Source organism: Cloeon dipterum, chromosome X, assembly GCF_949628265.1.
Source record: "Cloeon dipterum chromosome X, ieCloDipt1.1, whole genome shotgun sequence".
Classification (NCBI taxonomy): Eukaryota; Metazoa; Arthropoda; class Insecta; order Ephemeroptera; family Baetidae; genus Cloeon; species Cloeon dipterum.
In genome coordinates this window covers 12,937,428-12,948,399 of record NC_088790.1, presented here as the reverse complement: position 1 = coordinate 12,948,399, position 10,972 = coordinate 12,937,428, and the positions used below count along the sequence as shown (strand labels likewise).

General features: G+C 39.2%; 1 protein-coding gene across 3 annotated transcripts; it reads left to right on the top strand.

The window, feature by feature from the left end:
• The first annotated feature begins 146 nt into the window (after window positions 1-146).
• On the top strand, window positions 147-10,655 carry LOC135945792 (jouberin-like). 3 transcript variants are annotated; one of them, XM_065493669.1, is made up of 13 exons: window positions 147-461; window positions 1,662-1,771; window positions 1,838-2,054; window positions 3,331-3,517; window positions 4,818-5,147; window positions 5,441-5,580; window positions 5,875-6,102; window positions 6,917-7,081; window positions 7,155-7,304; window positions 7,976-8,107; window positions 8,562-8,750; window positions 9,799-10,025; window positions 10,080-10,655. In XM_065493669.1, exons 1-13 carry the CDS (start codon window positions 303-305, stop codon window positions 10,222-10,224), a joined length of 2,379 nt encoding a protein of 792 aa, XP_065349741.1. In that variant the 5' UTR covers window positions 147-302; the 3' UTR covers window positions 10,225-10,655. The 3 variants fall into 3 exon arrangements, with proteins under 3 accessions (XP_065349741.1, XP_065349740.1, XP_065349742.1); XM_065493668.1 differs by having other exon boundaries at window positions 148-461; window positions 8,562-8,863; window positions 10,080-10,654; XM_065493670.1 differs by lacking the exons at window positions 147-461; window positions 1,662-1,771; window positions 1,838-2,054 and adding an exon at window positions 2,901-3,270 and having other exon boundaries at window positions 8,562-8,863; window positions 10,080-10,653.
• Window positions 10,656-10,972: the final 317 nt, after the last annotated feature.

Genomic DNA, 10,972 nt, shown 5'->3' with positions numbered 1-10,972 from the left:
TACAAATACAATATTAAAATACTATTTGTTGTTCAATGTAAAAAATGATCTATTAAAATTTAGTTTAAAATATATTAATATGCTATCCTCTTCCTCCAGAAGTATAGAGCTTATTTTTCACCTATAAAAGTAGTTGCTTGCACGCTCAGCAGAGGGTGGCAGCGGGCGTCAGGGGTGTCCAGTCACGCAAGGGTGAGCACCCCATGTGAGCCGTGACGCGCGGCCGCCCTCACAATTCAAAATTCACATTCCACTTCGTGTTTACTCTTTCGCGTGAGTGGCTAAACAGTGAAATCGCACCAATGGAGATGGCAGAGGACGAAATTGCGCTCAGTCCGCGAGCACGCGGCGAAAAAATAATTGTTTCATCCCAGCAGGGCAAAAGTTTTGAGGATTTGCTGGACGAGGCTGTCAGCGCGAGCAAGAAGGGGAGAAGAAGAAAGAAGAAACGGACGCCTGCGGTATGAAATGTGGAACAGACTGGCCCACAATCAAGCAAGCAAAAGTTTGCATTAATTTTAAGTCTGCGCAAAACACTAGTTTTTGTTGCTAATTCCTCCAATACCGAGATAATTATTATTAGTTTAAATTCGTGGATTAAGTTATATCTAATAAGAGTGAATATATTCCCAAAATAGAGATAAGACGTTTTGCAATTTCCTCTTTGTGCTTTGGGCTCCTCTGTACGAAATATGCTCCGCGTGGATCTCGTTTCATTGTCATTAGAAGATGAGAAAAATGAGGCAGCTTTTGGCGTATAAAAAGCACGTATATCTCGTTTTCGCACTCAGCCACTGCTTGCTGCAGCAGACGAGCATTTATATTAATTCAACTGAGAAGAATGATTAAATATCATGCAAACGATCGTTCTCATCATTTCGAGATTTTCCTCCGAATTCTTTTAGACATCAACATTGTTCTGTATCTGGGAAATCCATTAAAGCGTTGAAATTTATAAATATACACACACACATACATATTGATTCCAAATAAAGCAGCTTGCTTCATGCACAACACAAAAGAAAAGGATTTTTTTAAATATTTTATTCAAATAAATGAGTAACAGAAACTTCCTGCTCAACTGTTATCGGCTGCAGATTATTTAAGCCCTATAATTCATTAGCTATAATGGAATGCAAGCAGTAGCCGAAACAAGTGAGCTGGAAATTTCTATAAAAATACGGAAAGATAAAAACACCAAGGAAGCTGCGTTTAATTTCAAACGAAAAATCATGAAAAATTCGTGTGCTCCGGTCTTCATCGGTTTTTAACAGCAAAAGAAACTTTCATAATTTGACGTTAGTTGAATACCTCCGCCTATTTTGGGTGATCGATGAAGGAGCTAGGAATTTACGTCATTAAGCACAACATTAATTGCACAATGCTGCTGTGAATTCCAGTTCTATAAGCACTCGATTATAGCCTCTGCGTGTGGTTATGTTGAAACACGCTATTCATCTCTAAATTAGATATTTAGCAGCGCAGAATGTCACCACAGTTGAATAAATTATTCAAGTATGCACACGTCAATGGTTTGCGTGTGTTTACTTTTAGTTTGCACGTAACGCATAATTTTGATATTTAATTGAATATTTTTTAAATAGCCATAAAATAAAAAAATCATAATTGTTGTAAAATTTTTAATTAATTCTCACGCACAGCAAACTTTGATTTCAACCCAAAATGTGCGCGAGGACATGGCACTGGAACGTGCGGAAGCAGGTGTTTTTAACTTGGGCGCCGAGCTTGATGACGACGATCAATTTGCACGGTATAATGATATCGACGCGAACGAGGGGACAAATTTTGTAACCGAAAATTGCTTTTTTACAAGCAGAACGCCAAGCAAATTGCTTGCAGGTGGTCCTCGAGTTTTGGCACCAATTAAACCGATTCGGCGCCAACAACACATGTCGCCAATGGACCAGAGAGAACTTTCAGACATATCGAGTGGGGAAGGAGTCCCACTGGACCCGACTGTTTTAAATTCGCTCGAGGAGGAAGGCATCAGGGTCAGCAGCAGTCCGGCGAAGAGCTGCAGCAGTGCGGATAAGGTATGGAAAATATTATTTGAAGTGAATTGAAAACGTGCTGCCTAGGAAACGAGTCATTACGTGGCCCTATAAATTGGCTTTATTGATCGCAGCGCTTGAAAGATCCTTGATCTATTTCTACCAATTGAAAATAGTCAGTTGAAAAATAAAGAAGCATTATATTTTGCTGGTTGTGAGTATAGGATTGGGATTTTTAGACGGTCGACTATTTTTTGTGCATCATCCCTAGTAGCTTTTACGTACCAAAAATATATTATTATGATTTATATTTATTATGATTATTGCTCTGAAAAGCTATGAAATGCTTGAAATTGTCTAATATTTAAGAAAAATTAAGCAGTAAAAAACGTTTAATACTGTCGAGGCTGTGATGACTTTTCCCAAAAACTTCAGCATAGTTTTAGGCATTTTAAAGTTGAGTTCGCTTATAGGCTATCCAATTTGGGGAGGGAAGGTGGAGGGGTCAGGGGGGTGGGGGATGATCAGGATTCCAGGTAGAGAACGAATATCGAATCACTTTTGGGGTAGGTCGGGGTTGACTGAAGAGGGAAATTCGACTCTGCGCGGTTTTATGCGTCTGCGGAGCTAAGGACGAGTTCGCGTTAAAGCGATCCAGATTTTGGAGGAAGGGTGGGGGTCGGGGGAGGTGGGTTGGGGATGATTGGGGTGGTTGGTAAATAACTAATATCGAATCGCTTTTGGGGTAGGTATGGGTTGACGAAATAGGAAAATTCGACTCTGGTGTGATGGGTCTGGAAAGAGTAGGACAAGTTCGCGTTTCGCCGGTCTGTCGAGGGGAGGAGGGCGGGGGGTTGCTAAAACAAATAAATAGATCTGTAGCAAAATACATTCGGATGTGACCTTGAATTCACGTTCTCAAGGATCAAAAAGTCAAGACTTAGCAGCCCCTGAAAATTTCCAGCAATTAAGGCAAGCAAGAGTTCTTATTAAACCGGTTGTAACTAAACCAAAAAGGATCAAAAATATTTTTTCTTTTATCTTGAAATTATTTTCAGAAGTAAAATTGTTGTGAGCTTAAACAAAAATATAATCTGTCTTTTTGAATGAACGCTATCGACGTGTATATTCCCGGAGAGTAAAAAATAGTGAACGCAAAATTGAAATAAGCCGGGCTTTGATAAAACATCTCTGGAGTTGAGAGAACATGTTTTGCTATCGCCTAAAACGTCATCCCAGACGGTCCTTTGTAGCGTCGGTAATTGCTTGTTCAGCTCAAATCAATTGCGATCTTGCTTACTTTCTTTTGCCCTGCCAGTCACCTTTGAAAATCACGGATTCGAGGAATTCGCTTAGCGCTGCTTCTGTCTGCTCGTCGCCAGTGGCTGAGAAGCAACCGGCTCTTCAGTCAAAACGGCGGAGACGCAAATTGGAAGAGCAGCAGCAACAGGAGGCATCGATTGAGCTGAAACCAATGAGCCCGAGTGTACAGGCAGTGCCGAAATGTAAGGGTTGATCAACTTTAACAATCTGTTTTCTTCTCTTTCGCAGCCCAAAGTGCTTTAATTAGATCGACTGCCAGCGTTTGTCCGCTCCGTTTCATCTTTTCACTCTCGTTGCCCTGTTTTTGCTTTTACTTCTCCTTTTCCTTCTCTCTTCATCAGCTCAATTTATCTTGTCAGTAATTAATCCAGTGGGCAGCAATATATTCCGCTTTTATATAAAGGGGATACAAAGTTCTTCGGGGAACAATTTTATTGAACTTTGAAGACAAAATTTTTGTAATCTATTGCATACCTAAAAATAAGCCAAACTCTATTAAAATTTCGAACAACTCAACGATTATATTTTCAAGATCATTGTAAATTAATTTAAACCCTATTCCTCAAAATTGTATTCTTTTTCTTCTTTTTCTTAAAAATACATAACTTCTGATTTTTAGGACTGTTTCAGAAAAATATGCACCTTTTTCAATTTGCTAAAAATTAGCAACACACTCTAAATCATCTTTCTTAGCATTAAGTAAAAGTTTTAACGACAAATTTGAGTCACTTTGCATCTGGAAAGTTGAGAAGGCCGTTAAAAGTATTCCCACAAAGCACAGTGAAGTGCGGAAAGTCGTTCTTTTCCTCTTAGTGCATTTTCGGTCTTGTTCGCTATTCTTGCTTCTTTTTGTGTTGCCGGCTTGGAAGGAAACCCTGAAATTGAATTTAAAAAGAGGGAAACGTGCCAGCAGGACGTTGAAGCGTGAGCATAGGCAGCGCTACACACGAGCGCCTGCATTTGAAAGAGATATGCAAAAGAGTCGACTCCCATGTGGAGCAGGTGGCCTATCTGGCATCTAATCATATTGCGTGCAGAATTTTCCATTTTACTAGCAGAATGAAGCTGTTAAAAGCTTTTTGAAATCAGATTAGTCGCGGCTTTGAATGTCACTCAAACGTTTCTCTAAGGCTTTGCTATGTGCTATGGGAGTTAACTGAATTTATTTAGCAATTTCTGTGATTGACGCATTAAGAGGTCTTCAAGGACTGATTTAAATTGAAAAATAAAGCCAGTTGAGATTTAATTATGTTTTTCACTATTGTAAGGTGCAAGGCCAGATTTGCCTCTGATCAAATGATATTAATGTAAAGGATTTTTCAGTTTAAATATTTTTTAACTGCGACAACATTTTTTAAATATTTAAAAATGATTTACAAGTCTGGTCGTATGGTATGACCAAAAAAGAAGACTTTCGAAGTTCTAGATTAAGTTTCCGAGCTACTTATTGTGAGAAATCAATATTCAAATTAATTTTTCCAGCACAACTTCCTGAGAGCACAGACACGTTGTTGAAGGTGTCTGTTCACGTGTGCGAAGTGCCTCTGCCGTCGATGCCGGCGGCCGGGATTTTCCTCCGGGTGCACGTTTTGGACGTTGAGAGTGGGTGTGAATTCAAAACCAGTCATGAAGACACGATAACGGCGTCGTCTACGGGGCTCGTCTCAAAATTCAAAGGAAAACTAGCCACCGTGGAAGAGGACTTGGTGTTTTGTTTGCCTTTAAAACAGGCTTTGGAGAGCAACACTGTGCTATTTCTGGAGTTGTTTGTGCCCAAACTGAGCTCGTATTCCTCGTGTTACACAAAGATAGGTAAGAGTCCCTAGTTCAGGTGAATAATTTTACACAACACAAGTGATGTTTAAGTTTGGAGCGAAGTTTTCGAGGGATGGTTATTTATCGCATGGAAACTGCTTGTATATTTGAGAAATATTCTTGGAACATATAACATGGCAAATAATTTAAACAATGAACATTTTCAAGTGAAAGGTTGTCTTGATATCAATATATTAATATCCCTTTTCACTTTCCACTTCATATGAGAAATTGTTTGCCTCCAGTTTCTATTAATATTGGATTGAAATAAATAAATCTGTTGCTTTTAGACCTGCAAGAGCGTTGCATCGGCTGGGCATTTCTCAAATTGAGAGCATCAACCGGAGAGTACAATATTAGCTCCAAACTGCGCCTGCAGATTTACGAGCCACTCAGCCTGCCGAAATTCTCTTCATCGCACAGTTTCAAAGTAAGTATCTTGCTCCTTTATCTTTCAACGACGTAAAATGTGAAACTTGATCAGCAAAATATTTGCTTCAGACCTGGTAAAAAAATAATGATTGACGTAAGACCGTTGTTATATATCATATTCGTCTGGTTATTTTAAGATAATATTTTTTGCTTCAGAGAAGAAAATCTACTGTTAGAATTTGTCCCTCCAACATTTTTATAACTAAATCAAATCCTATAAATTGAGCTATATAAATTGGAGATGACTTCGTCGCAAACACAAAATAAAGCATTTTTCCTTTCTGTTTAAAAGACCGTGTTTGGCTGGTGGAACCGCGGTCCATGGAAGAAGACGCGGTTCTCCGTCTTTGTCACTGTTCGCGGAACGGAGGCTCACAGGACCCGCGAAATCAGCAACAGCAGCACCAACAACAATAACGGTGGCATACAACGCATCAACAATGGCCGTGACATCGTCGATGATGGACGGCCTGCAAGCGGCAGTAGAATAGACGTACAAAACGGATCGCGAGTTAACAAGGTGCGTGACCCGTTTTCCGCCTTTTGATTCTTCAAATGAGCTTCCAAATGATTCGTCTCTGCGGCTGTTACGGATTTGTTGCGATGGAGTTTTTAATGACTAGTTCGTTAAGTTGAGGATTTGCTGTCGGGGAAATGAGAGAACTGGAAACTTCCAGCGCAGCGCCTTTTATTTTCTCCGACGAGAACACAAAATTAGTTTTCCATTTTTTTAGGTACCTCAGGGACTCTATTTATAAACTTTTTAGCTCCAAGCGCAGAAGAGCAAAATGATAAGAAAGTAAAATTAGCCTTCAAATTAACTATTAAACATAAAGAAAGAGTTTTTTAAAGCCTTTTACAAGGAAATTAATTAATTAAAAAGGAGCAAACAGGCCTCTATAGAATTGAAAATATGAGTTGAAATCCACAATATAATTTTCTTTTCCTATGCTTATATCAGCTGCTTTAAAAACTTTCTCATTCTTATTTATGTTCATGTATTTATGTTAAATGTCCCATTCCTTTCTCGATCGTACTTTTATTTCGTTCATATAGGCGTTAGCAATTTTTGACGTTTTGAGAAGACAACATAGCTCTTGGAGTCGATTGGGTGGATGTTATTTCGGTTTTTATAAAAGAAAATCTTAAGTCTTCTTAAGGGTTCCGAGGCTCTAAAGTCTGATTATTGCTCATTTGCAAACAAAAACGATTGCCCAAACCCCGACAAATTTTAATATCTGGTTTTCTATTTTCCACCTGACGCTATTCTAAATGTCAGTTCGCGACGCTCATTGTCAGCTCGAATAGGTTTGAAATTCATTTATCTCTGCTAGGACTTTGATCCAGCGTTGGCGCGGAAGGATGGCCACTTGTGCAAAGTGCCGGACAAGCTGAACAAATCGCTTGCAGCCGTGACGTTTCCCTGCCTCAACTTGGCTTTTGCGCCGTCGGGCAACTTTTTGGCGGCCGCCACCAACCAAACTATCCACGTCTTCCAAGTATGCATAATGGATAACTTTTATGATCTAAATTTGCGAGGCGCACTACTTTATTTCCAACTCGCACACGCAGGCTGCCGACTTTGGGCTCAAAAGCTGCCTGGAGGGCCACGAGGGACTGATCTACTGCCTCTCCTGGCTGCACGATGATAAATGGCTCGTCTCTTCCTCCGCAGACTGCCTCGCCATTGTATGGGACGTGCAAAATGAGATCATTGCTAAGGTACGACAAAATCCATCTCTTTATCCCTGCTCGCCCAAACTATACGAGGAAACAAACCCTAACCAGATGAACTCTGATTTCCTCTAACAAGGAAAAACGAAAGAAATGTTTTTTTTTAATTTCACGCTGATTTTTTTAAATCAGGGAGCGAAAGAAACTATTGATTGCAGGATTTCAACAAAATTCATACTGTTTTCATGCATTTATTTTTGCACCGAATCCTTCACATCTTCGCCTGAAAAGTGGTTTTGCCTCTTATCACACAATATTTCTTTTGTAGAGTTCATAATTAAAATTGTGATTTTAAAAACATTTTACCGATTTTAATGCAGGATTTGGCAGGCACAGTGCCAATTTAATTTTCTTAAAACAATATAATATATGACAGCAAAAATTATTTATGGATCTATGTTTTATTTACTACGAAATCATGAAGGTCTTCGAGTGCCAGATATTGTTCTATTCCTTCCCTTTCTATTCTATCCGCTTTTTCGGGATTTCGTCAACCTTCAATTAAGTCTATTTCAACAATAGTTCAATTCCCTTTGAACGTGTCTCACGGAAGTTTAAAAGCGCAGCGAAAGTTTACAGCTTAGCTCTCGTTTCGTTTACCTGAGTATTCAAGATTTACTTTTGTGAAGTGTAAGTTTTGTCGCCTCTCACCCGTCTAGATGCTTCCACATCCCTCGTTTGTCTACTGCGCAAAGTTCGTACCAGGCGAGAGGAATGCCATCGTCAGCGGCAGCAAAGATAAAACTCTACGGGTGTGGAAATGTAATGATCAGGATGACGACGAGTTCGATGTAAGTAAATTCCAATCAACTCCCTCTAGCAAGACGTCACCTAGTGATTTCTACTCTATCACTATTAGAAAACTTCCGTGCTTTCAAGTAGGATTTTTTCTCCCTCCTTTCAGCGGTGGTAAATCAAGCAAAAGCCACATGAAAAGTGAAAAGTCTTTTTCATTGGAAATTTCCATTCGATAATTATTTAAATTTGAAAGAAACAGTTGACCGAGTTTCTTGCAATGTGCAGGAATAGATCAGATGCATTTTTTCAGAATTTAACATATATATTCAATCAGAAACTTTTATTAGAGTGACCTCGATTACAAGTATCAAAAGTTTCGTTCCCTCAGTTCTAAAAAGTAAAATATTTACAAAAAAACATCAGTGAGCGAATGAAATTAATAGGTCAAATTTGTATTGTTAGCTTGGGTTTAGTCTTTGCATAGATTAATCTATAAATTTCGCACAGCTGTGGCAGGAACTAGACGGCCACCAAGGTTTTGTGACCTCGATTTGCTTTGACTGCAACAAGACGCTTTACTCGGCAGATAGCGAGGGCCACGTCCTTTCGTGGACAAGCAGTGACGGACTCGAGTGGACACTGCAACGCGAGTTTTTGCTTGCCGACCTGAGAGGCGTTTCTATCAGTGCAATTCAGGTGCACCCCAGCGGAAAACGCATTTTCATATCGGCGCGGGACAGCGTTGTCCGCATGATTGATGTCCTCACTGGAGTCATGCTGCAGAGTTTTTTAGGCGCCCTTTCGCATAAGTAAGTAATTTCCGCAGATTTTACTGACAGGACGTTTCTAAACTCAAATCTAAAATTATATTTTCAAATTAAAGTTGTAAGCTTTGCAAATTAAAAATATTCTTTTAATTTCCTGTCAGTTAGTCTTTTTTTTTGCCTTCTATAAACTGCTGAAAGAGTATGTTAAGCTTTGAGCTTGAAAAAAACCGCGGCCTACATTCAAGCCTATAGCAAAGCTAAGTGCATCGTTTGTGATTAAACTACGCAGTGCGGCTCTTTTGATACACTACCTCTGCTCTCTGTGAACTATTTCAAGACTGGGCATGAATCGTGCGGCCATTGATTCAAAATGAGCGGCTGCCATTGCAGCAGCGAGGTGGAATTTCTTGCGTGAGAAAATTTAATTTCTTAACAATTCAAACAACCTTAATTCCACTAATGAAACATTCTTCTGCTCCCGAGAATGAATATGTTTTTCGCATATTTGACGCTCCAAAAGTTAAGAAGGAATGTGAAAATATGTGGCGCTGCGAATTTTGTGCCGCATGGCCAAAAAATTCGCGTAATACGCTGTGATTTCTCGGTAGACTTTAAGTTTAAAATTTTAATTCAAATATATTTAATGTTTCTTTAAATTTAATGCAGAGTTCAGGAGGCAAAGTGCAGGTTTTTATTTTCCCGGATTTATTAAATAATAAAAAATCATAAAATTTGGAATGGTTATTCGGAAAGTATACGTTACTAAACTGTAATTCGATAATTTTTAAATATTTTAATTTCAATCCAGTGATTTTGAGGGATTATTTACATTTTGGAAAGCACTTAAAACAGTGCAGTCTTTTAGTAGTTTTCTGGATTAAACATTCAACGATTTTTCGTGATAAAGAAAGCAGAATTCCTATATTTTCTGAAAACGAGCAAATAGATATTAATAAATTCATAAAATAAATTTTCAGAATCCAGACGGGCTTGTGTTTAAGCCCGTGCGGCTCGCTGCTGATCGGGGGAAGCGAGGACGGCTCCTTTGTTGTCTGGCAGGCGGACACTGGCAAAGTTCTGGCCAGTGTGTCCGGCGGGGGAGGCGAGTGTCCGCCGGCGACCGCTTTGTGTTTCCACCCTCACGCGCACCTGATGGCCGTCGGCTACTTCGGTCCGAGCCCAGTGCAACTTTGGATGCCCAGCTGTAATTTTTTTATTTAATCTCCACTCTATTCAACATCGGTTCTAATCTGTGCAGCGGCAGACAGGGCATCGATTGCCGCAGACACGGCACAGCGGCAGCTGCAACAACCGTCTCCGCATCAATTAAACGTGGACCACTTGCGCCTGCAGGACATCATCGCGCGCATCGATCGGGTGTTGTTGACAGGCGCTGCGGATAAAAACGATCGTTCATCGTCGGAGCGCAGATTGCTGTGACAAAATTAAAAATTTTATCTATGCATCACCTCTCATACTTTTATAATAATATTGCTGGTGTACGACACAGGCAATCCATTAAGTTAATTGGATGGCATATTTTGTTGACACTGATGTACACGCTGGAGCTAGCGAATATTTTTTTAAATAAATTATTAACATTATGTAATCAATCTCGGATTGTAATAAAATTTTATTTTCTAAATATAATAGCATGGATAAGTAAATATGGGAAGAGCATGCATTTTAATAATAAATAGCTATATAACAAAATCAATAATTCTCCGTATCTCTTTTGTTTGGGATCAGCTTGAACTAAGATGATTTTATTATATAATAATAGATTGAAAAATATGTCATATATTAATTGAGCAAAATTTGTACCAGTAATATGAAATTTAAATGTCATGTTATATTTAAGACAAATAATATTTTAAAAGCGTCTGGTACGGAAGCTGGGAAAGTCTAAAAATAGTCAACTCTTTCTCTCTCCCCACCCAAATTCCCTCCCATTCACAGCTAATAAAATTATAATCTGCATCATTTCTTGAAAAGGTTGAAAAAATTATGCGCGAACGTATTTTGCTCCCTGTATAGTTGTTGTGCCAGTTGTGCCATAGGGATTATACAGAGGACCTTCAAGTGTTCAATTTTCAAACTTTGTCCAGATTTGGCGCCAAAATTCCGGCAAGCCTACCACGTGCATTTCAG

Coding starts and splice junctions, on each gene's coding strand:
- LOC135945792 (XM_065493668.1), top strand. CDS start 303: ATGGAGATGGCAGAGGACGAAATTGCGCTCAGTCCGCGAGCACGCGGC. Junction 2,055..3,330: donor GCTGCAGCAGTGCGGATAAG/GTATGGAAAATA, acceptor TTGCCCTGCCAG/TCACCTTTGAAAATCACGGA. Junction 8,108..8,561: donor AGGATGACGACGAGTTCGAT/GTAAGTAAATTC, acceptor AATTTCGCACAG/CTGTGGCAGGAACTAGACGG.